The following is a 24,843-nucleotide window of genomic DNA, read 5'->3' as shown; positions in this document are numbered from 1 at the left end:
AAGAACCAACATCGTTGTAAATTACAACCCATATTTATGCTTATTTATTTTGCCTTTTGTACTTTAACTATTTGCACTTGGCTACAACACTGTATATACACATAATAAATTGGCAATCGGTGAAGAACAAACACCATTGTAAATACAAACTATATTTATTTGTTTTCCATTTAGTACTTTAACTATTTGCACATTGCTACAACACTGTATATATATACACAATATGACATTTCAAATGTGTTTATTACTTTGGAACTTGTGTGAGTGTAATACTTACTGTTCATTTCACTTTTGTTTATCCATTTCACTTGCTTTGGCAATGTAAACATATGTTTCCCATGCCAATTAAGCCCCTTGAATTGAATTGAATTGAGAGAGAGAGAGTGAGAGGGAGAGAGAAAGAGAGAGAGGGGGATGGAGGGAGGGAAGATGGGAGAGGAAGAGATACACATTTAGAGTTGAATGATGCAAGATAAACACCAAGTTTAATCAAGCACCAGTCATAACCAAAGCATTTCCATGCATACATCTTTTCATGGCTTTTCTTTCTTTCAAGAAACAAACGTTTAGGCTGTCACAGAGTCCTACTGGTGGCAGCGACTCTATGAAACTGAGACATACATTATAGACGTCACTCCCCCTCACTCACTCTCCAGGATAACAGAGGGAAGATCATGGGGAATTAGAACATGCTCATTACAGGAGAGAAGGTGGGGGATAAGGGAGACATTTCACATTTGTCATTTAGCAGACCATCTTATCCAGAGCATCGACAGATTTTTCACTTAGTCTGCTCGGCTACCTGCCCTCCAAGAGAGTGAGCGCGCGAGAGAGAGGGAAGTATAGCTGAGGCACTGAGCAGGAGGAGCAGTATGTAGGTCTCTGGATCTTGTGTTTCGTATGAGGGAGATTATTTATTTCAACTCTGACCCCGGAATCTGCAGGCAGGTCACAGAGACAGACATTTCCACTGTTCAGATATGGCCTCGGCTGGATAGCTGTCTCTCGGACTCAATCAACCGCCACTTGACGCCCGCTGGTCAGACTTAATATGGCCCACGCAGAGCCAGATGTGTGCCGGAGTCTGGCCAATCCATTTATGTCACACAGCGGGGGCATTTCTGCCGAGGGATAGAAAACAGTTACACACTACCCATATCTTTATTCATTTCTTAGGATCGCCCCCTAACCTACTCTTTTCTCTCTAACAGACGTTGTTTGAGTTTGATGACCAATTATGTGTAAGTATCTCTAACTACCAGATAATTGCAAGGGGAACTTATGTTAAGCCAATGATTGGTTGAACAAAAGCCGTGATCCTACAGTTTTGCCCCACTTCAAAACAATCGGGTCAGTTTCTTTGGGATTGGCCAAGGGATCGGAACATAATTAATTAGAGGTCAGCCCCGAACTGCCATCGCTATAGCAACAGTTTCACTGATTGTGTGTGTGTGATGATTGAGAGAGCGTGTCTAAACCCTCCACACTATCTAAACAGTTCTCTCTGATTCACAAAATTAGTATTTTCCGACCAAACACTCATGGGAAAATTGGACAGCATCATCCATATTCATCATTTCAGAATTATTTAGTTTAGATTGAAAGCAAACACTATGTACTGAATACTCAGGGAGAGAAAAGGTGTAGATTCATGCGCAGAGCGCATAGATGTATATTAAGCCTTGTTTATTAAGATGTTTCTTAAGCCTTCTAAGAAGGCAGGAATCGTGGTCGCAGGCAGGCAATGGTCAAACACAGGTAGGCAGTCAAAAACAAACAACACCTCAACCATACAAACAGAAAGAACAGAACTAAATAGGGAGCTGATGAGACCAGGTGAGAAACCAACACAGGTGAAATCAATGAACAAAAATGAAAGACAGGACTACGTTCCAGAACACAAAGAAACGGGGCTACGTTCCAAAACACAAAGAAACGGGGCTACGTTTCAGAACACAAAGAAACGGGGCTACGTTCCAGAACACAAAGAAACGGGGCTACGTTCCAGAACACAAAGAAACAGGGCTATGTTCCAGAACACAAAGAAACGGGGCTACGTTCCAGAACACAAAGAAACGGGGCTATGTTCCAGAACACAAAGAAAAGGGGCTACGTTCCAGAACACAAAGAAACGGGGCTATGTTCCAGAACACAAAGAAACGGGGCTACGTTCCAGAACACAAAGAAACAGGGCTACGTTCCAGAACACAAACAAACGGGGCTACGTTCCAGAACACAAAGAAACGGGGCTACGTTCCAGAACACAAAGAAACAGGGCTACGTTCCAGAACACAAAGAAACGGGGCTACGTTCCAGAACACAAAGAAACAGGGCTACGTTCCAGAACACAAAGAAACGGGGCTACGTTCAAGAACACAAAGAAAAATAACACAAGGTTGACTAAGAAAAGAAAAGCAGAACCTTACACACTATCGTGTTTGAATTAAGTGTTTGGTTGATTTTCTCATATTTATTGTTGTGGGAGGAGGCTTTTGGAAACAACAGACATAAAACATTGATAAGTATCATTTTATGCTATTGGTTTGTTAGAATCTTACAGGTCCCTATTCTCATTTAAACCAGAACTAAAATCGTGCGTAATTTGGTCAGATGCTCAACACCATTTATGTTTACGTAGTCTGTCCACGAGAGATTAACAGGTCCCTCACATTTCCCCTTAAAATGTCTTTCAGGACTATGCTACAGTTCAACATAAAAAAAGCTGTGGAAAGGATATGGTGATTTAGAGTAAAGCAAATTAATCTAAGAAGTGAAGTGAGCAATTCCTTAGGTAGAGGGACTGTAAAGAAATCCAAGTGGCCACTAGACCAAACAGTCTGACAATGAACAGATTCCTTCAACTTGAAACAGCTCCATACACAATCAAGGAAGTCTTTATAATCCTCACTCTCAACGTCCGCTCTGAGAGAAATAAACAAAATGTCATAATGCCCTCCTTATCCCTCGATAACTTTCCCCTTTAAGTCCATACTCACTGCTTTCCAGAGAACCAGCTGTGTGTTCATCTGTGCAGTGTGTGTGTGTGTGTGTGTGTTTGTGTGTGCATGCAGCCGTTTGTGTGTGTTTGTGTATGTGCGTATCTCCTCCTGTAATGTTCAACTGGTCCCAGTTCGACACAGATGGGTCCATTTAGCTGCCACCCGCATCTGAAATTTACCCTAATTCATTCCTCGCTCGCTTTTTCACTCCATCCTGATCTGTCGTTTTCTTTTTCTAAATGCTGAAATACAAAGACAGAGAGAAAAATAAAGACAAGAGAAAGAGTTGGCCTTGAGTAGAATGCAACAATTTTCTATATCGCTCATAGTCGTAACATCATGGTAGTTATAGCCTATTCACAGGACATAGAGATTCCCCTGGCCAGGGGAAAAACAACTGTCCCTACCAATGATATAAACTCAGTGGTAGTCTAGTCCCAGCTGGATAGGATAGGACACAACATGTTTATATCATTGATAGGGCCAGTTGCTGAAGGGCTAGTGGATTTAAAAAAGCTAAGGGGGACTCTGTTTCAGTCTTTTGTAATACTCAAGGCTTTTGGTGAAATGCGTCCAGCTTTTGCCTGCTTGTCGGCCCATCAAGTTAAATGACCCTCAAAATCAGAGCATTGGCTTCCTAGTCACAAACTCCCTCGTCTTTCTCTCTCCTGTCTTCACCTTCCCTCTTTCTACCTTCCTCTTCCATGTCTCTTTCCTGTCTCTTTCCTGTCTCTTCCCTGCCTCAAACTGATTCGTCACCCCCCGCCCCAACACTCCAGTTTAATATGCATCCAATCCAAGTCAAATGACAGGGAAAGTTTCACAGTTTCACTGACCAGAAAACTATGACTGTGTGAGATTTACATGCTGAAATGTAATATGTGTTCGTCAATCATTAGTCTATACAATGAGGTGGTCTGTGCAACTCCTCACCCAACATTTGATTCAAACTGAGATGGCTCTTTGTGTGTGCGTGTTTGTGTGAGTGAGTGTGTGTGCGTGCATACATAAATGTGCTTGTGTGTATGTGTGTGTGCATGCGCACGTGTGTGTTTTAACCTGGCTGTCTGCTTCCACTCTTTGGTCTCTGAAACTCTATGAAACCACTCTGGTTTATTTTCCTTTCCTTGAAGGAATACAAATGTTTTCTTTCTCATGCGAGAAGTGTTCTCACTTACTGCTCTGAGCACGAGTGGAAACAGATCGGCAACAGATGATGGAAGACAAAGTAGCTCTGTCTCTCTCTCTGTGTCTCTCTCTCTCTGTCTCTCTCTGTGTCTCTCTCTGTCTCTGTCTTTCTCTCTCTCTCGCTCTGTCACTCTCTGTAAATCTCTGTCTCTCTCTGTGTCTCTCTCTCAAATCAAATCAAATTTTATTGGTCACATACACATGGTTGGCAGATGTTAATGCAAGTGCACCGAAATGCTTGTGCTTCTAGTTCTGTCCGTGCAGTCATATCTAATCTAACAATTTCACAACAACTACCTTATACACACAAGCGTAAAGGAATGAATAAGAATATGTACATGTAAATATATGAATGAGCGATGGCCGAACGGCATAGGCAAGATACAGTAGATGGTATAGAGGACAGAATATACATATGAGATGAGTAATGAAGGGTATGTCAACATTATATAAAGTGGTATTGTTTAAAGTGACTAGTGATACATTTATTACATCCAATTTTTTATTATTAAAGTGGCTAGAGATTTGAGTCAGTATGTTGGCAGCAGCCACTCAATGTTAGTGATGGCTGTTTAACAGTCTGATGGCCTTGAGATAGAAGCTGTTTTTCAGTCTCTCGGTTCCTGCTTTGATGCACCTGTACTGACCTCGCCTTCTGGATGATAGCGGGGTGAACAGGCAGTGGCTCGGGTGGTTGTTGTCCTTGATGATCTTTTTGGCCTTCCTGTGACATCGGGTGGTGTAGGTGTCCTGGAGGGCAGGTAGTTTGCCCCCGGTGATGCATTACTACCCTCTGGAGAGCCTCACGGTTGTGGGCGGAGCAGTTGCCGTACCAGGCGGTGAGACAGCCCGACAAGATGCTCTCGATTGTGCATCTGTAAAAGTTTGTGAGTGTTTTCGGTGACAAGCCAAATTTCTTCAGCCTCCTAAGGTTGAAGAGGCGCTGTTGCGCCTTCTTCACCACGCTGTCTGTGTGGGTTGACCATTTCACTTTGTCCGTGATGTGTACGCTGAGGAACTTAAAACCTTCCACCTTCTCCACTACTGTCCTGTCGATGTGGATAGGGGGTGCTCCCTTTGCTGTTTCCTGAAGTCCACGATCATCTCCTTTGTTTTGTTGACTCTCTCTTTTTTTTTGTTGACTCTCTCTCTCTCTCTCTCTCTCTTAAACTCTTGAACACACTGCACGTGGACATGCAAATACACATTTATGAAAACATACATACACATGCACGTACACACAATATTATGTGATTACTTAAGTTTACACAAATCTTTAGTCAATTAAACACACACATACAAGGCACAAACACACACACCCTGACACAACCACCCCCACCATCCCCTAACCCCCTCTCGCCCTTCCTCCCCCTCTCTCTATCTCTGCAGTGGGAAGAGATCAGTGTGATGGATGAGAGGAACACTCCCATGCGTACCTACCAAGTGTGTAACGTGATGGAGGCCAGTCAGAATAACTGGCTGAGGACGCGACACATCGCCCGCGATGGAGCCCAGCGTGTCTACATCGAGATCAAGTTCACCCTCCGAGACTGTAACAGCCTGCCTGGAGTACCTGGCACCTGCAAAGAGGTCCGTCTGTTCATTGTTTACATTACTCTGTCCTGCCATGTCGTCAATGTTCTGCTTATTGTTTACATTACTCTGTCCTGCCATGTCGTCAATGTTCTGCTTATTGTTTACATTACTCTGTCCTGCCATGTCGTCAATGTTCTGCTTATTGTTTACATTACTCTGTCCTGCCATGTCGTCAATGTTCTGCTTATTGTTTACATTACTCTGTCCTGCCATGTCGTCAATGTTCTGCTTATTGTTTACATTACTCTGTCCTGCCATGTCGTCAATGTTCTGCTTATTGTTTACATTACTCTGTCCTGCCATGTCGTCAATGTTCTGCTTATTGTTTACATTACTCTGTCCTGCCATGTCGTCAATGTTCTGCTTATTGTTTACATTACTCTGTCCTGCCATGTCGTCAATGTTCTGCTTATTGTTTACATTACTCTGTCCTGCCATGTCGTCAATGTTCTGCTTATTGTTTACATTACTCTGTCCTGCCATGTCGTCAATGTTCTGCTTATTGTTTACATTACTCTGTCCTGCCATGTCGTCAATGTTCTGCTTATTGTTTACATTACTCTGTCCTGCCATGTCGTCAATGTTCTGCTTATTGTTTACATTACTCTGTCCTGCCATGTCGTCAATGTTCTGCTTATTGTTTACATTACTCTGTCCTGCCATGTCGTTAATGTTCTGCTCATTGTTTACATTACTCTGTCCTGCCATGTCGTTAATGTTCTGCTTATTGTTTACATTACTCTGTCCTGCCATGTCGTTAATGTTCTGCTCATTGTTTACATTACTCTGTCCTGCCATGTCGTTAATGTTCTGCTTATTGTTTACATTACTCTGTCCTGCCATGTCGTTAATGTTCTGCTCATTGTTTACATTACTCTGTCCTGCCATGTTGGCAATGTTCTTCTTGCTTTGTTTGGTGAAGGTCATGGTTGACCGAAACATCACGTTTTTAATCTTAGCCTAACCAAGGTGTGCTATTTTAAGAGAGTGTCACACGCAAAAGAGGTGATCTTTCTGTTCAAGTGTTTTTCCATAGAATATGCTAAGGCATAACAAAACGTCAATTATTCTTAAAATATAAATGTCAATTTTTGTGTTGTTCATTCAGACTTTCAACATGTTCTACTATGAGTCTAACAACGCCAACTTGTGGTTCATCAAGGAGAGTCAGTACATCAAGATAGACACCATCGCTGCTGATGAGAGCTTCACACAGGTAAGTGGAAACACTCTGAATGTAGAGGTTGCCTCTTACCACATATCTAGGATCAGCATACCCTACCCCCAATCCTAACAGGAACTATTAGGAGGATGCCAGAAGATCTGTCTATTGACCTGTGATTACAGGCAATGTACATACAACTTACTACACATGTGGCAAAAACAGAACTGTGAAATAAAGCCTGACTATATCTTGTTTCTAGGTTGATGAAATAAACAGTGATGGAAAAAGGACCAAATCTCATACTTGAGTAAAGTAAAGATACCTTCATAGAAAATGACTCAAGTAAAAGTGAAAGTCACCCAGTTCAATAATACTTGAGTAAATATACTTCAAAAGTAAATGTAATTGATAAAATGTACTTAAGTATCAAAAGTAAAAGTATACATAATTTCAAATTCCTTACACCAGATGGCACAATTTTTAATTTTTTTATTACAGATAGCCAGGGGCACACTCCAACACTTAGACATCATTTACAAACAAAACATTTGTGTTTAGTGAATCTGCCAGATCAGATATTATGGATGACCAGGAATGTTCTCTTCATAAGTGCGTGAATTGGACCATTTGTAATTGGACCAAAATGTAACTAAAAGTTGTCAAAGATTTTTTTTAAATAGTAATGTACGAGATACCAAACAAAACAACTTAATTAGTACTTCAAAGTATTTTTACTTAAGTACTTTACACCACTGGAAATAAATCCTGACTAAATCTTGTTTCTAGGTGGAGGAAATAAACCCTGACTAAATCTTGTTTCTAGGTGGAGGAAATAAACCCTGACTATATCTTGTTTCTAGGTGGAGGAAATAAACCCTGACTAAATCTTGTTTCTAGGTGGAGGAAATAAACCCTGACTAAATCTTGTTTCTAGGTGGAGGAAATAAACCCTGACTATATCTTGTTTCTAGGTGGAGGAAATAAACCCTGACTAAATCTTGTTTCTAGGTGGAGGAAATAAACCCTGACTATATCTTGTTACTCTCCCTCTAGGTGGATGTGGGAGATCGTGTGATGAAGCTCAACACAGAGGTCCGTGACATCAGTAACCTGAGTAAGAAGGGGTTTTACCTGGCCTTCCAGGACCTGGGGGCCTGCATCGCTCTGGTCTCTGTCAGGATCTTCTACAAGAAGTGTCCCTTCACCGTGCTCAACCTGGCCCAGTTCCCCGACACCGTCACGGGGGGCGACTCAGCCCTGGTGGAAGTGCGAGGGGTGTGTGTGAATGCCTCCCAGGAGTTTGAGACTCCCAGGATGTACTGTAGCGCGGACGGGAGCTGGCTGGTGCCCATCGGGAGGTGTGTGTGCGAGCCAGGGTACGAGGAGCATAAGGATGGCTGCCAACGTAAGTGGTTCCAATGTGTGTGTGTGTTTATGTGTGTGGTGGCTAGTGTTGATGGTGTAGGTCTGGATAAGAAGAACACAATGACCTACCTCAATGTGAATGGGTACGATGTATATAATGTGTATTGGTTTGTGCATGTTCTAGGATTTACTTTACATACACAACCAACGAATAGTGCCACGGCAGTCATTTTGGCTCCAGAAAGCTCACCACACAACAGCCATGAGGTGGGCAGTGAATCTATTAGGAATCAGGTGATTACACTGTATGTACTCTGCCTGGTGGTTGCTTATTGCAGGGGTTATCAAACTTGATCCAGGGCCCCCTGCTTGCATGTTTTGTTTTTTGCCTTAGCACTACACAGCTGATTAACATAACATGATGATGATTAGTTCGTAATTTGAATCAGTTGTGTAGTGTTAGGGCAAAAATCCTGTGGGTCCTGTTAGATGGGTCCTAGTGCCCTGTGTGTCCTGTTAGATGGGTCCTAGTGCCCTGTGTGTCCTGTTAGATGGGTCCTAGTGCCCTGTGTGTCCTGTTAGATGGGTCCTAGTGCCCTGTGGGTCCTGTTAGATGGGTCCTAGTGCCCTGTGGGTCCTGTTAGATGGGTCCTAGTGCCCTGTGGGTCCTGCTAGATGGGTCCTAGTGCCCTGTGGGTCCTGTTAGATGGGTCCTAGTGCCCTGTGTGTCCTGTTAGATGGGTCCTAGTGCCCTGTGTGTCCTGTTAGATGGGTCCTAGTGCCCTGTGGGTCCTGTTAGATGGGTCCTAGTGCCCTGTGGGTCCTGTTAGATGGGTCCTAGTGCCCTGTGGGTCCTGCTAGATAGGCCCTAGTGCTCTGTGGGTCCTGTTACATGGGTCCTAGTGCCCTGTGGGTCCTGCTAGATAGGCCCTAGTGCCCTGTGGGTCCTGTTAGATGGGTCCTAGTGCTCTGTGGGTCCTGTTAGATGGGTCCTAGTACCCTGTGGATCCTGTTAGATGGGTCCTAGTGCCCTGTGGATCCTAGATCTACTGCTGTGTCGTTGGAGGCTGCTGAGGGGAGAAAGGCTCATAATAATGTCCTTGAACAGAGTAAATAGAAATGCATCAAACACCTGGAAACCATGTTTTTGATGTATTTGATACCATTCCACTGATATTCCACTGATTCCAATCCAGCCGTTAAAATGAGCCCATCTTCCCAAATGTAGGTGCCACCAACCTCCTGCGGTGTGGGCAGTACTGAGAATCTGTGCCAGAGAGAATCTGAATACAGAGAGAGACGGCAGCTCTGTGGGAAACAATGAGGTTTACCAGGAAGGAATGATAAAGATTGTGGGTATGTGGGTTACTACACCCTGTTGTGTGTGTGTGTGTGTGTGTGTGTGTGTGTGTGTGTGTGTGTGTGTGTGTGTGTGTGTGTGTGTGTGTGTGTGTGTGTGTGTGTGTGTGTGTGTGTGTGTGTGTGTCAGAGTTTTAGGAAACCCCCTATGCAGCGAGGATAATGTTCATAGAGAAGGTTGGGAATTGCTGGGAGGCAGTTTGTGTTATGAGTGTGTGTGTGTATGGACTTGTATCTGTGAGTGTGTGTGTGAGCAAAAGGAGATGTATGAGTCAGAACTAAGTGAGTGTTCCATTATTCCGTCTTTAGAGTGGGAGAGGGGATGCTTCAGGTTGCAGAGTATTGAGTTGTAAAACTCCACGGATCTGTGTGTGTGTGTGTGTGTGTGTGTGTGTGTGTGTGTGTGTGTGTGTGTGTGTGTGTGTGTGTGTGTGTGTGTGTGTGCGTGCGTGCGTGCGTGCGTGCGTGCGTGCGTGCGTGCGTGCGTGCGTGCGTGCGTGTCCTTGCTAGTGGCTGTCTAAGGCTCAGCTGTGAAAACTAAGCCCCATGATACTCTATGTAGGTATGCTGTTTGTTTCTCCAGTACAATGTAGCACAACATATACAAGTTTTCTTCTTTGGGAATATAGAGTATTGCAGTACTGGTTCTGGTGCCCAAATACCCTAGGAGGCTAATAGAATAACAACTATTGCTTGGTGCTTTTCATTGTGAGATTATTATTCTGTCAGATTGTGTCAGATTACTATAGTGGAATGACCACAGTTTTACTGCTTCTTAACACTATTTTATGAACCCACAGTTAAAACTTGATTGAAACTCCAGGTCCACCTCTGACCTTTAGTGACCTCATCAGTCTGTTGTGTGACTCATTGCAAAAATTGCTGAAGTTGGAGACTTTTATCTCCCTCACCAACTTCAAACATCAGCTATCTGAGCAGCTAACCGATCGCTGCAGCTGTACATAGTCTATTGGTAAATAGCCCACCCATTTTCACCTACCTCATCCCCACAGTTTTTATTTATTTACTTTTCTGCTCTTTTGCACACCAATATCTCTACCTATACATGATCATCTGATCATTTATCACTCCAGTGTTAATCTGCAAAATTGTAATTATTCGCCTACCTCCTCAAGCCCTTTGCACACATTGTATATAGTCTCCCCTTTTTTTTCCTACTGTGTTATTGACTTGTTTATTGTTTACTTCATGTGTAACTCTGTGTTGTCTGTTCACACTGCTATGCTTTATCTTGGCCAGGTCGCAGTTGCAAATGAGAACTTGTTCTCAACTAGCCTACCTGGTTAAATAAAGGTGAAATAAAAAAATAAAATAAAATTCCTGTCCAGAGAGAATAAATGAGTCAAGCAAAGTGTGTGTGTGTGTGTGTGTGTGTGTGTGTGTGTGTGTGTGTGTGTGTGTGTGTGTGCGTGCGTGCGTGCGTGCGTGTGTGCGTGTGTGTATGCGTGGTGTGTGTGTGTGTGTGTGTGTGTGTGTGTGTGTGTGTGTGTGTGTATGCGTGGTGTGTGTGTGTGTGTGTATGTGTGGTGTGTGCGTGTGTGTGTGCGTGGTGTGTGTATGTGTGTGTGTGTGTGTGTGTGTGTGTGTGTGTGTGTGTGTGTGTGTGTGTGTGTGTGTGTGTGTGTGTGTGTATGCGTGGTGTGTGTGTGTGTGTATGCGTGGTGTGTGTGTGTGTGTGTGTGTATGTGTGGTGTGTGCGTGTGTGTGTGTGTGTGTGTGTGTGTGTGTGTGTGTGTGTGTGTGTGTGTGTGTGTGTGTGTGTGTGTGTGTGTGTGTGTGTGTGTGTGTGTGTGTGTGTGTATGTGTGTGTGTGTGTGTGTGTGTGTGTGTGTCATCTAAAGTCATGAGTTAAAGCTAGGTGCCGCTGTGTGTGCAGGGAATGGCTGTTCACAGAGACACACAGAGAGAGAGGAGGATATTCATGCGTCTGCTATTCTACCAAATAACAAGTCTATTTTATTGTGTTTTGAAGTTGAGCTCTCACCTATGTGTTACATTGACATACACTACACTACACTACTAGTATGTGGACACCTGCTCGTCGAACATCTCATTCCAAAATCATGGGCATTAATATGGAGTTTTGTCCAATCTTTGCTGCTATAACAGCCACTCTTCTGGGCAGACTTTCTCCTAGATGTTGGAACATTGCTGCAGGGACTTGCTTCCATTCAGCCACAAGAACATTAGTGAGGTCGGGCACTGATGTTGGGCGATTAGGCCTGGCTCGCAGTCCACGTTTCAGTTCATTCCAAAAGTGTTTGATGGGGTTCTGTGCAGGTTAGTAATCCACACTGATCACGAAAATATGGACCTCGCTTTTTTTTCTGTACGGACCTCGCTTTGTGCACGGGGGCATTGCCATTTTGAAACAGGAAAGGGCCTTCCCAAAGCTGTAGCCATAAAGTTGGAAGCACAGAATCGTCTAGAATGTCATTGTATGCTGTAGCATTAAGATTGTCCTTCACTGGAACTAAGGGGCCAGAACCATGACAAACAGCCCCAGACTATTACTCCTCCTCCTCCAAACTTTACAGTTGGCACTATGCATTGGGGCAGGTAGCGTTCTCCAGATTCCTCTGTTGGACTGCCCGATGGTGAAGCGCGATTCATTACTCCAGAGAACGTGTTTCCACTGCGCCAGAGTCCAATGGCGGCGAGCTTTACACCACTCCAACCGGCTGGGCCATGGAAACCCATTTCCTGAAGCTCCCAACGAACAGTTATTGTGCTTACGTTGCTTCCAGAGGCAGTTTGGAAGTTGGCAGTGAGTGTTGCAACCGACGTTTCCACTTAACAATATGAAATTTGATGAACTGACTTATTGGAAAGCTGGCATCCTATTACAGTGCCACGTTGAAAGTCACTGAGCTCTTCAGTAAGGCCATTCTACTGCCAGTGTTTGTCTATGGAGATTGCATGGCGGTGTGCTCGATTTTGTACACCTGTCAGCAACGGGTGTGGCTGAAATAGCCCGAATGCAATAACTTGAACGGGTGTCCACATACTTTTGTATTTATGGTGTACCAATAAAAACATGCTAGATCTTAGGGATCTATAGATCTTTACATTTACATTACATTTAAGTCATTTAGCAGACGCTCTTATCCAGTGCAACTACATTGCCTGTTGTCCAGTATTGTTCAATTTCATATCTCTTAAAAGAACATCTAAACATGAACTTAGTCAATAATCACACAGCTTTTAACAAAGAGGTCTGGAGGACAAAAAGAGACGTGACACCCCGCGTAACGTTCTAATGTGCCCCTAGGAGAACAGGCACCATGCTTTTAGTGCTAAAGCCCCGCTCCAAACAAAAAAAGGTGTCTGCCCTGCTTTCACACACAGAGCTTCTGAAAAGCTTCCACTGGGAAAACCAAGGTTACACTGACTCACTAATGCATTTGAATCAGCCTCTCTCTCTTTCTGTTTCTCTCTCCACCATACTCTCTCTCTGCTCATCTCCCTCTTACTGTCTCTCATTCTCCCTCTATGTCTCGCTCCAGCCCCATCCCTCACTCATCCCTCCCTTCCTCCCCTTCTCCCCCCTCTCTGTTGTACTGTGTGAAGTGTTCATGGAGTCATTACAGCTCCCATCCCTGTCAGACACCCAAACACCAGATTCTTCCAATTATATTTACTCTGTCAGAATGTATATTTACACGGAACAAAATATAAAAGCACCATGTAAAGTGTTGATCCTATGTTTCATGAGCTGAAATAAAAATCCCAGTTTTCCATATGCACATTTCTTTCAAATGTTGTGTACAAAGTTGTTTACATCCCTGTTAGTGAGCATTTCTCCTTTTGCCAAGATAATCCTGATTAAACAGCATTATCATTAAACAGGTGCATCTTATGCTATGGACAATAAATAAAAGGCCACTCTAAAATTTGTAATACAATGCCACAGATGTCTCAAGTTTTGAGGGAGCATGCAATTGGCATGCTGACTGCAGGAATGTCCACCAGAGCTGTTGCCAGAGAATTTAATGTTAATTTCTCTACCATAAGCTGCCTCCAACGTTGCTTTAGAGAATTTGGTAGTAGGTCCAACTGGCCTCACAACCGAAGACCACGTGTAACCACGCCAGCCCAGGACCTCCACATCCAGCTTCTTCACCAGTGGGATCGTCTGAGACCAGCCCCCCAGACAGCTGATGAAACTGTGGGTTTGCACAACCGAATAATTTCTGTATAAACTGTCAGAAACCGTCTAAGGGAAGCTGATCTGCATGCTTTTCATCCTTCTCAGGGTCTTGACCTGACTGCAGTTCATTCAGTGGCCTCACTTTCGATGGTCACTGACACGCTGGAGAAGTGTGCTCTTCTCGGTTTGGTGATGTAAACGTTGTGAACAGAGTGGCCCATGGTGGCGGTGAGGTTATGGTATGGGCAGGCATAAGCTACGAACAACGAACACAATTGCATTTCATCGATGGAAAGTTGAATGCACAGAGATACTGTGATGAGATCCTGAGGCCCATTGTCGTGCCATTCATCCGCCGCCATCACCTCATGTTTCAGCATGATAATGCACGGCCCCATGTCGCAAGGATCTGTACACAATTCCTGGAAGCTGAAAATGTCCCAGTTCTTCAATGGCCTGCATGCTAACCAGACATGCCACCCATTGAGCATGTTTGGGATGGTCTGGATTGACGTGTACGACAGCGTGTTCCAGTTCCTGCCAATATCCAGCAACTTTGCACAGCCATTGAAGAGGAGTGGGACAACATTCCACAGGCAACAATTAACAGCCTGATCAACTCTATGCGAAGGAGATATGTCGTGATGCATGAGGCAAATGGTGGTCACACCAGATACTGACTGGTTTTCTGATCCACGCCCCTACCTTTTATTAAAGATATCTGTGACCAACAGATGCATCTGTATTCCCAGTCATGTGAAATCCATAGATTAAGGTCAGATTTATTTATTTGAATGGACTGATTTCCTTATATGAACTGTAACACAGTAAAATCGTTGAAATTGTTTCATGTTTCGTTTATATTTTTGTTCATTGTAATATGTTATATTTTCCATGGGCTCGGTTTTGCTGTTCCCTTGTTCTGTACTGGTAATACTGACCTCCCCCTCCTCTCCCTTCACTTCACTTCAACTAGCACCTCCTTCTCCCACACACAGCTGAGTGAGGAGGGAAAGCGAGGGAGAAAGAGAGTGAGAGAGAAAGAGAGAGGGGGGGGGGGGGCTCTCTCTCTTAAATTTACACTTACTCACCCTTCTCCCCTAGATTAGTGTCTGTTGTCATGTGCTTAGCTGGAAGTCATGCACCAGTCAAGAGAATAATTAATAATTAATCTCCCAAATGAATGATATATGGACAGCAGCAAGAAATAGGTTCACTGTTCCTACCATCAAGGCCATGCTTATTGTGAAGACAAACTTCAACCTCCCCTGCCAGGAGTTCATGGAGAAGCTGGACAAAGACAGAGCAATCCTGAAGAAAACACATTGTTCTGAGAAATATACAGATTAGGTTGGTATAAGTATATTATGTAGTTACCAATCTCATCAGCATCTTATTTCTGTATTATGTTGTTAAGTATTTCACGTATACTATTGTCTGTTTTTTACATTTTGCTCATGTTCCTGCTCTTATACTACCCAGACGACCAGGACCACTGAATGGCTGTTCAGATCGGACAGCTCTGTCTTGTCTGGAGTGTTTCTGTAGTATAGTTGTTTTCTCTATCACAGTGGGCCTGTTAGACTAAATACATGAAACCGGAATTGTCCCCCTTTTTTATTTCATAGATAATAACATTGTATATTTTAATTATATATTGACCGCCGAACTGGAAATGTCCCATTTCATGTTTTCATTTCAGAAATCTGGTCACCTTAGGGATGGGTGTTTTTAAGGTTAGGGTTAGTGCTAGCAGTAATGGGATGGGTGTTTTAAGGTTAGGGTTAGGGTTAGTGCTAGCAGTAATGGGATGGGTGTTTTTAAGGTTAGGGTTCGTGCTAGCAGTAAAGGGATGGGTGTTTTTAAGGTTAGGGTTAGTGCTAGCAGTAAAGGGATGGGTGTTTTTAAGGTTAGGGTTAGTGCTAGCAGTAACTGTACAGGTGTTTTTAAGGTTAGGGTTAGTGCTAGCAGTAACTGGACAGGTGTTTTTAAGGTTAGGGTTAGTGCTAGCAGTAACTGGACAGGTGTTTTTAAGGTTAGGGTTAGTGCTAGCAGTAACTGGACAGGTGTTTTTAAGGTTAGGGTTAGTGCTAGCAGTAACTGGACAGGTGTTTTTAAGGTTTGGGTTAGTGCTAGCAGTAACTGGACAGGTGTTTTTAAGGTTAGGGTTAGTGCTAGCAGTAACTGGACAGGTGTTTTTAGGGTTATTGCTATCAGTAACGGGATGGGTGTTTTTAGCGTTATTGCTAGCAGTAACGGGATGGGTGTTTTTAGGGTTATTGCTAGCAGTAACGGGATGGGTGTTTTTAGGGTTATTGCTAGCAGTAACGGGATGGGTGTTTTTAGCGTTATTGCTAGCAGTAACGGGATGGGTGTTTTTAGGGTTATTGCTAGCAGTAACGGGATGGGTGTTTTCAGGGTTATTGCTATCAGTAACGGGATGGGTGTTTTTAGGGTTATTGCTAGCAGTAACGGGATGGGTGTTTTTAGGGTTAGTGCTAGCAGTAACGGGATGGGTGTTTTTAGGGTTATTGCTAGCAGTAACGGGATGGGTGTTTTTAGCGTTATTGCTAGCAGTAACGGGATGGGTGTTTTTAGGGTTATTGCTAGCAGTAACGGGATGGGTGTTTTCAGGGTTATTGCTATCAGTAACGGGATGGGTGTTTTTAGGGTTATTGCTAGCAGTAACGGGATGGGTGTTTTTAGGGTTAGTGCTAGCAGTAACGAGGCGGGTGTTTTTAGGGTTAGTGCTAGCAGTAACGGGATGGGTGTTTTTAGGGTTAGTGATAGCAGTAACGAGTCGGGTGTTTTTAGGGTTAGTGATAGCAGTAATGTTATGAGTGTTTTTAGGGTTGGTGTTTGCTTTAACCGTATGGGTGTTTTTAGGGTTATTGCTAGCAGTAACGGGATGGGTGTTTTTAGTGTTATTGCTAGCAGTAACGGGATGGGTGTTTTTAGGGTTATTGCTAGCAGTAACGGGACAGGTGTTTTTAGGGTTAGTGTTAGCAGTAACGGGACGGGTGTTTTTAGGGTTATTGCTAGCAGTAACGGGACAGGTGTTTTTAGGGTTAGTGTTAGCAGTAACGGGATGGGTGTTTTTAGGGTTAGTGCTAGCAGTAATGGGATGGGTGTTTTTAGGGTTCGGTTTAGTGCTAGCAATATCTGGATTTGTGTTTTTGGGTTTAGGTTTGGAGCTATCAGTAATGGGCTCTGTATTTTTCAGGTTAGGGTTAGCGCTAGCAGTAACAGGACTGGTGTTTTTGGGGTTGGGGTTAGTAGTGGCAGTAATAGGACAGGGTTAGGGTTAGTGCTAGCAGTAACTGGACGGGTTTTTTACGGTTAGTGCTAGCAGTAACGAGGCAGGTGTTTTTACGGTTAGTGCTAGCAGTAACGGGATGGGTGTTTTTAGGGTTATTGCTAGCAGTAACTTTATGAGTGTTTTTAGGGTTAGTGTTATTAGTAATGGGACGGGTGTTTTTAGGTTTAGTGTTAGCAGTTATGGGACTGGTGTTTTAGGGTTAGTGCTAGCAGTAACGGGGCAGGTTTTTCGGGTTAGTGCTAGGAGAAACTGGATAGGTGTTTTTAGGGTTCGTGCTAGCAGTAACGGGATGGGTGTTTTTAGGGTTAGTGCTAGCAGTAACGAGATGGGTGTTTTTAGGGTTAGTGCTAGCAGGGGGTGCATGTGGGGTACATGTTTTTTTTGTCACGTTAGATACTGTACTATATACAGTATATGTCAAATGTTGAAAGCTCTCTTTCCGCCTCTTTCTCTTTCTAAGTCTGTATTACTCACCCTCATTCTCTCTCTCTCTCTCTGCTATATTATTGGCTGAAAACCCTACATTCACATGAAACCTTCCTCATCTGCCCTCTTGCTTGAGTTACATAATCATCATACACGCACACGCACCATACACAGACACAGCCCCGCCAAAACATTCTTCACCTATCTTCTTGTGACTATTTTATACCCACATACAGTAATATATGCCATTTAGCAGACGCTTTTATCCAAAGCGACTTACAGTCATGTGTGCATACATTCTACGTATGGGTGGTCCCGGGGATCGAACCCACTACCCTGGCGTTACAAGCACCATGCTCTACCAACTGAGCTACAGAAGGACCATACAGTATATAACTCCAGGATCCAGTTGCAGAGGGAGGTGTTTAGTCCCAGGGTCCTTAGCTTTTTGATGAGCTTTAAGGGCACTATGGTGTTGAACGCTGAGCTGTAGTCAATAAATAGCATTCGCACATAGGTGTTCCTTTTGTCCAGGTGAAAAAGGGCAGTGTGGAGTGCAATAGAGATTGCATCATCTGTGGATCTGTTGGGGCGGAATGCAAATTGGAGTGGGTCTAGAGTTTCTGGGTTAATAGTGTTGATGTGAGCCATGACCAGACTTTCAAAGCACTTCATGGCTACAGATGTGAGTGCTACAAGTCAGTAGTCATTTAGGCAGGTTACCTTAGTGTTCTTGGGCACAGGGACTATGGTGGCCTGCTTAAAACATGTTGCTATTACAGTCTCGGACAGGGAGAGGTTGAAAATGCGCATGCTCGCAGTATACGTCCTGGAAATCTGTCTGGCCCCTGTTGCCTTGTGAATGTTGATCTTTTAAAAGGTCTTAATCACATCGGCTGCGGAGAGCGTGATCACACAACAGTCTTCCGGAACAGCTGGTGCTCTCATGCATGTTTCACTGTTATTTGCCATCGAAGTAAGCATAGAAGTAGTTTAGCTCGCCTGGTAGGCTTGTGTAACTGGTCAGCTCTCTGCTGTGCTTCCCTTTGGAGTCTGTAATGGTTTGCAAGCCCTGCCGCAACCGACGAGCATCAGAGCCGGTGTAGTACGATTAAATCTATTGACGCTTTGCCTGTTTGATGGTTCGTTGGAGGGCATAGCGATATTTCAGGATATTTCCCTTTTGGTAAAAGGGCTTTTATGTACTCTGCGCCATTGTCTTGGAACACCTTACAAAATACTTTTAAACTGGAAGAACCTGTCCCGATTGGTGTTTTTAAATCACTGATTAAGGATTTTGAGGCTGATTCCTTGACCTGTCAATGTTTTTAATTTGCTGTTTTATACTCTTGTGAATTCAATGGTTTTTACTAGATTTCTTGTAGTTTTTCATGTTGTCTGTCTGTAAATGTTTTGTAATAACTTGGTGCTTGGTATCTTGGCCAGGGTGCTCTTGAAAAAGAGATTTTAATCTCATTGAGCCCTTAAATAAATAAATAAACACATTTCTTGTAAGCTTCCGGGTTAGAGTCCCGCTCCTTGAAAGTGGCAACTCTAGCCTTTAGCTCAGTGTGGAAGTTGCCTGTAATCCATGGCTTCTGTTTGGGGTATGTACTAAAGGTCGACGAATTATGATTTTTCAACGCCGATACCGATCATTGGAGGACCAAAAAAACCAATACCGATTAATCGTCCGATTTAAAAAAAAATGTATTTGTTTATTTGTAATAATTACAATTACAACAATACTGAATGAACACTTTTATTTGAATGAATATAATACATCAATGAAATCAATTTAGCCTCAAATAAATACAGAAACGTTAAATTTGGTTTATATAATGCAAAAACAAAGTGTTGGAGTAGAAAGTTAAAGTGCAATATGTGCCATGTAAAAAAGCTAACGTTTAAGTTCCTTGCTCAGAACATGAGAACATTTGAAAGCTGGTGGTTCCTTTTAGCTTCTTACGGCCAGGGGTTCCGCTACAACATTCCGGTGAAAAGGCAGAGCGCGAAATTCAAAATTATTTTTTTGAAATATGTAACTTTCATACATTCACAAGTACAATACACCAAATTAAAGCTTAACTTCTTGTTAATCTACCCATTGTGTCCGATTTCAAAAAGGCTTTACAGCAACAGCAACAGCACACCATATGATTATGGTAGGTCAGAGCCTCGTCACGAAAACACACACAGCCAATTTCCAGCCAAAGAGAAGAGTCACAAAAAGCAGAAATAGAGATAAGATGAATCACTAACTTTGATGATCTTCATCAGATGGCACTCATAGGACTCCATGTTACACACTATATGTATGTTTTGTTTGATAAAGTTTATATTTACATCTGAAAATCTCAGTTTACATTGGCGCTTTATGGTCAGTAATGTGCCTCGAACACATCCAGCGAATTTTCAGAGAGCCACATGAATTTACAGAAATACTCATAATAAACTTTGATAAAAGGTACAAATATTATGCACATAATTATAGATATACTGCTCCTTAATTCAACCGCTGTGTCAGATTTTAAAAAAGCTTTACGGTAAAAACCATGCAATAATCTGAGTACGGCGCTCAGACACAAAAACAAGCCATGCAGATACCCGCTATGTTGTGGAGTCAGTAAAAGTTAGAAATAGCGTTATAAATATTAACTTACATTTGATGTTCTTTATCAGAATGCACTCCCAGGAATCCCAGTTCCACAATGAATTATTGTTTTGTTCGATAAAGTCCATAATTTATGTTCAAATACCTCCTTTTGTTAGCGCATTTGATAAACAAATCCAAACTCACGAGGCGCGGGCAAGTCCAGGCGAAAGTTCAGACGAAAAGTTCAAAAAGTTATATTACAGTTTGTAGAAACATGTCAAACGATGTATATAATCAATCTTTAGGATGTTTTTAACATAAATATTCAATAATGTTCCAATCTGAGAATTCCTTTGTCTTTAGAATTGCAATGGAACGCAGGTCGTTGTCACGTGTGGGCGCGTTATCAGCTCATGCCACTCTGGCAGACCTCTGGTTGAATCAGCTCTCATTTGCCCCCACTTCACAGTTGAAGCCTCAAACAACTTTCTAAATACTGTTGACATCTAGTGGAAGCCTTAGGAAGTGCAATATGACCCCATATACACTGTATATTCGATAGGCAATGAGTTGAAAAACTACAAACCTCAGATTTCCCACTTCCTGGTTGTTTTTTTTCTCAGGTTTTTGCCTGCCATTTGAGTTATGTTATACTCACAGACACCATTCAAACAGTTTTAGAAACTTCACAGTATATTCTATCCAGATCTCCTAATAATATGCATATGTTCGCTTCTGGGCCTGAGTAGCAGGAAGTTTACTCTGGGCACGCTTTTCATCCGAATGTGAAAATGCTGCTCCCTATCCCAAACAGGTTTTAACATGAGTCTTCAATATTCCCAGGTAAGAAGTTTTAGTTTGTGGTTATTATAGGACTATTTCTCTATACCATTTATATATCATATACCTTTGACTATTGGATGTTCTTATAGACACTTTAGTATTGCCAGTGTAACAGTATAGCTTCCGTACCTCTCCTCGCCCCTACCTGGGCTCGAATCAGGAACAAATTCACAACAGCCACCCTCGAAGCATCGTTACCCATCGCACAACAAAAGCTGCGGCCCTTGCAGAACAAGCGGAACAACTACTCCAAGTCTCAGAGCGAGTGACGTTTGAAACGCTATTAGCACGCACCCCGCTAACTAGCTTGCCATTTCACATTGGTTACACCAGCCTAATTTCAGAAGTTAATAGGCTTGAACTCATAAATAGCTCAATGCTTGAAGCACAGCAAAGAGCTGCTGGCAAACGCGCAAAAGTGCTGTTTGAATGAATACTTACGAGCCTGCTGCTGCCTACCATCGCTCAGTCAGACTGTTCTATCAAATATCAAATCATAGACTTAATTATAACATAATAACACACAGAAATATGAGCCTTTGGTCATTAATATGGTAGAATCCGGAAACTATCATTTCAAAAAAACAAAACGTTTATTCTTTCAGTGAAATAGGGAACCGTTCTGTATTTTATCTAATGGATGGCATCCCTCAGTCTAAATATTGCTGTTACATTGTACAACCTTCAATGTTATGTCATAATTATGTACAATTCTGGCAAATTAATTACGGTCTTTGTTTGGAATTAATGGACTTCACACAGTTTGCAACGAGCCAGGTGGCCCAAACTGCTCCATATACCCTGACTGCTTGCACAGAATGCAAGAGAAGTGACACAATTTCCCTAGTTATAAGAAATTCATGTTAGTAGGCAATATTAACTAAATATGTAGGTTTAAAAATATATACTTGTGTATTGATTTTAAAGAAAGGCATTGATGTTTATTGTTAGGTACACATTGGTGCAACGACAGTGCTTTTTTCGTGAATGCGCTTGTTAACCTCTTGCTTCTACCTGGCACGCAAGCGTCCCATCTAGAGCTCTGGAAATGCAAATGCGCTACGCTAAATGCTAATAGTATTAGTTAAAACTCAAACGTTCATTAAAATACACATGCAGGGTATTGAATTAAAGCCACACTCGTTGTGAATCCAGGCAACAAGTCAGATTTTTAAAATGCTTTTCGGCGAAAGCATGAGAAGCTATTATCTGATAGCATGTAACACCACAAAAGACCCGCAGGGGACGTAAACAAAATAATTAGCATATTCGGCGCTACACAAACCGCACAATAAAATATAAAACATTCATTACCTTTGACCATCTTCTTTGTTGGCACTCCTAGATGTCCCATAATCACTATTGGGTCTTTTTTTCGATTAAATCGGTCCATATATAGCCTAGATATCGTTCTATGTAGACTGTGTGATAAATTTAAAAAAATAGCGTTTCATAACGTAACGTCATTTTTTAAAATTCAAAAAGTCGACGATAAACTTTCACAAAACACTTCGAAATACTTTTGTAATGCAACTTTAGGTATTAGTAAACGTTAATAAGCGATCAAATTAATCACGAGACTAAGTGTTTTCTATAGGGATCCATCTTGAAATATTGTCCGTCTATTTCTCAACCAAAATATCCGGTCGGAGACCGGAAGAAATGGGCTGTCTCTTGTTCGTTTGACCAAGAAACAAATCCGAGGCAAATGACAAGGCTGTTGACATCGTGTGGAAGCTGTAGGTACTGCAACCTCAGCCATATTTAATGTCTTTCGCCCATAACAATGGGTTGAAGCGGCGGATGGATATATTTTTCCACTTTCGGTGATCAGATTTTCCTGCACTTTTCAATGAAACGCACGTTATGTTAAAGCCACAGCCGTGATTTAACCAGTTTTATAAACGTCTGAGTGTTTTCTATCCACACATACTAACCATGTGAAATCAACATCAAATCAAATCAAATTTATCTATATAGCCCTTCGTACATCAGCTGATATCTCAAAGTGCTGTACAGAAACCCAGCCTAAAACCCCAAACAGCAAACAATGCAGGTGTAAAAGCACGGTGGCTAGGAAAAACTCCCTAGAAAGGCCAAAACCTAGGAAGAAACCTAGAGAGGAACCGGGCTATGTGGGGTGGCCAGTCCTCTTCTGGCTGTGCCGGGTAGAGATTATAACAGAACATGACCAAGATGTTCAAATGTTCATAAATGACCAGCATGGTCGAATAATAATAAGGCAGAACAGTTGAAACTGGAGCAGCAGCACAGTCAGGTGGACTGGGGACAGCAAGGAGCCATCATGTCAGGTAGTCCTGGGGCACGGTCCTAGGGCTCAGGTCCTCCGAGAGAGAGAAAGAAAGAGAGAATTAGAGAGAGCATATGTGGGGTGGCCAGTCCTCTTCTGGCTGTGCCGGGTGGAGATTATAACAGAACGTGGCCAAGATGTTCAAATGTTCATAAATGACCAGCATGGTTGAATAATAGTGAGGCAGAACAGTTGAAACTGGAGCAGCAGCATGGCCAGGTGGACTGGGGACAGCAAGGAGTCATCATGTCAGGTAGTCCTGGGGCATGGTCCTAGGGCTCAGGTCCTCCGAGAGAGAGAAAGAAAGAGAGAAGGAGAGAATTAGAGAACGCACACAGGACACCGAATAGGACAGGAGAAGTACTCCAGATATAACAAACTGACCCTAGCCCCCCGACACATAAACTACTGCAGCATAAATACTGGAGGCTGAGACAGGAGGGGTCAGGAGACACTGTGGCCCCATCCGAGGACACCCCCGGACAGGGCCAAACAGGAAGGATATAACCCCACCCACTTTGCCAAAGCACAGCCCCCACACCACTAGAGGGATATCTTCAACCACCAACTTACCATCCTGAGACAAGGCCGAGTATAGCCCACAAAGATCTCCGCCACGGTACAACCAAGGGGGGCAACCCAGACAGGCCGACCACAACAGTGAATCAACCCACCCAGGTGACGCACCCCCCCCCAGGGACGGCACGAGAGAGCCCCAGCAAGCCAGTGACTCAGCCCCCGTAACAGGGTTAGAGGCAGAGAATCCCAGTGGAAAGAGGGGAACCGGCCAGGCAGAGACAGCAAGGGCGGTTCGTTGCTCCAGAGCCTTTCCGTTCACCTTCCCACTCCTGGGCCAGACTACACTCAATCATATGACCCACTGAAGAGATGAGTCTTCAGTAAAGACTTAAGGGTTGAGACCGAGTTTGCGTCTCTGACATGGGTAGGCAGACCGTTCCATAAAAATGGAGCTCTATAGGAGAAAGCCCTGCCTCCAGCTGTTTGCTTAGAAATTCTAGGGACAATTAGGAGGCCTGCGTCTTGTGACCGTAGCGTACGTGTAAGTATGTACGGCAGGACCAAATCAGAGAGGTAGGTAGGAGCAAGCCCATGTAATGCTTTGTAGGTTAGCAGTAAAACCTTGAAATCAGCCCTTGCTTTGACAGGAAGCCAGTGTAGAGAGGCTAGCACTGGAGTAATATGATCAAATTTTTTGGTTCTAGTCAGGATTCTAGCAGCCGTATTTAGCACTAACTGAAGTTTATTTAGTGCTTTATCCTGGTAGCCGGAAAATAGAGCATTGCAGTAGTCTAACCTAGAAGTGACAAAAGCATGGATTAATTTTTCTGCATCATTTTTGGACAGAAAGTTTCTGATTTTTGCAATGTTACGTAGATGGAAAAAAGCTGTCCTCGAAATGGTCTTGATATGTTCTTCAAAAGAGAGATCAGGGTCCAGAGTAACGCCGAGGTCCTTCACAGTTTTATTTGAGACGACTGTACAAC

The 24,843-nt window shown here is 43.1% G+C and overlaps 1 protein-coding gene across 7 annotated transcripts in view; it reads left to right on the top strand.

Annotated features, from left to right (window-relative positions):
* The window catches only part of LOC118372431 (ephrin type-A receptor 3-like), a 230,768-nt gene that overhangs the window by 44,891 nt on the left and 161,034 nt on the right, over nt 1-24,843 (top strand). For all 7 annotated transcript variants that reach the window (XR_008077269.1, XR_008077267.1, XR_008077268.1 and 4 more), the window contains exons 3-5: nt 5,577-5,777; nt 6,892-6,999; nt 8,002-8,353. Coding sequence is in view for 4 of the 7 variants with exons in the window: in XM_052476502.1 (XP_052332462.1) it covers nt 5,577-5,777; nt 6,892-6,999; nt 8,002-8,353 (661 nt within the window). In the remaining 3 variants the exon portion in view is untranslated. The remainder of the gene's footprint in view (nt 1-5,576; nt 5,778-6,891; nt 7,000-8,001; nt 8,354-24,843) is intronic.

This window comes from Oncorhynchus keta, chromosome 23, assembly GCF_023373465.1.
Source record: "Oncorhynchus keta strain PuntledgeMale-10-30-2019 chromosome 23, Oket_V2, whole genome shotgun sequence".
NCBI lineage: Eukaryota > Metazoa > Chordata > Actinopteri > Salmoniformes > Salmonidae > Oncorhynchus > Oncorhynchus keta.
The sequence above is the reverse complement of the archived record's forward strand: the minus strand, read 5'-3'. Positions and strand labels throughout refer to the sequence as shown.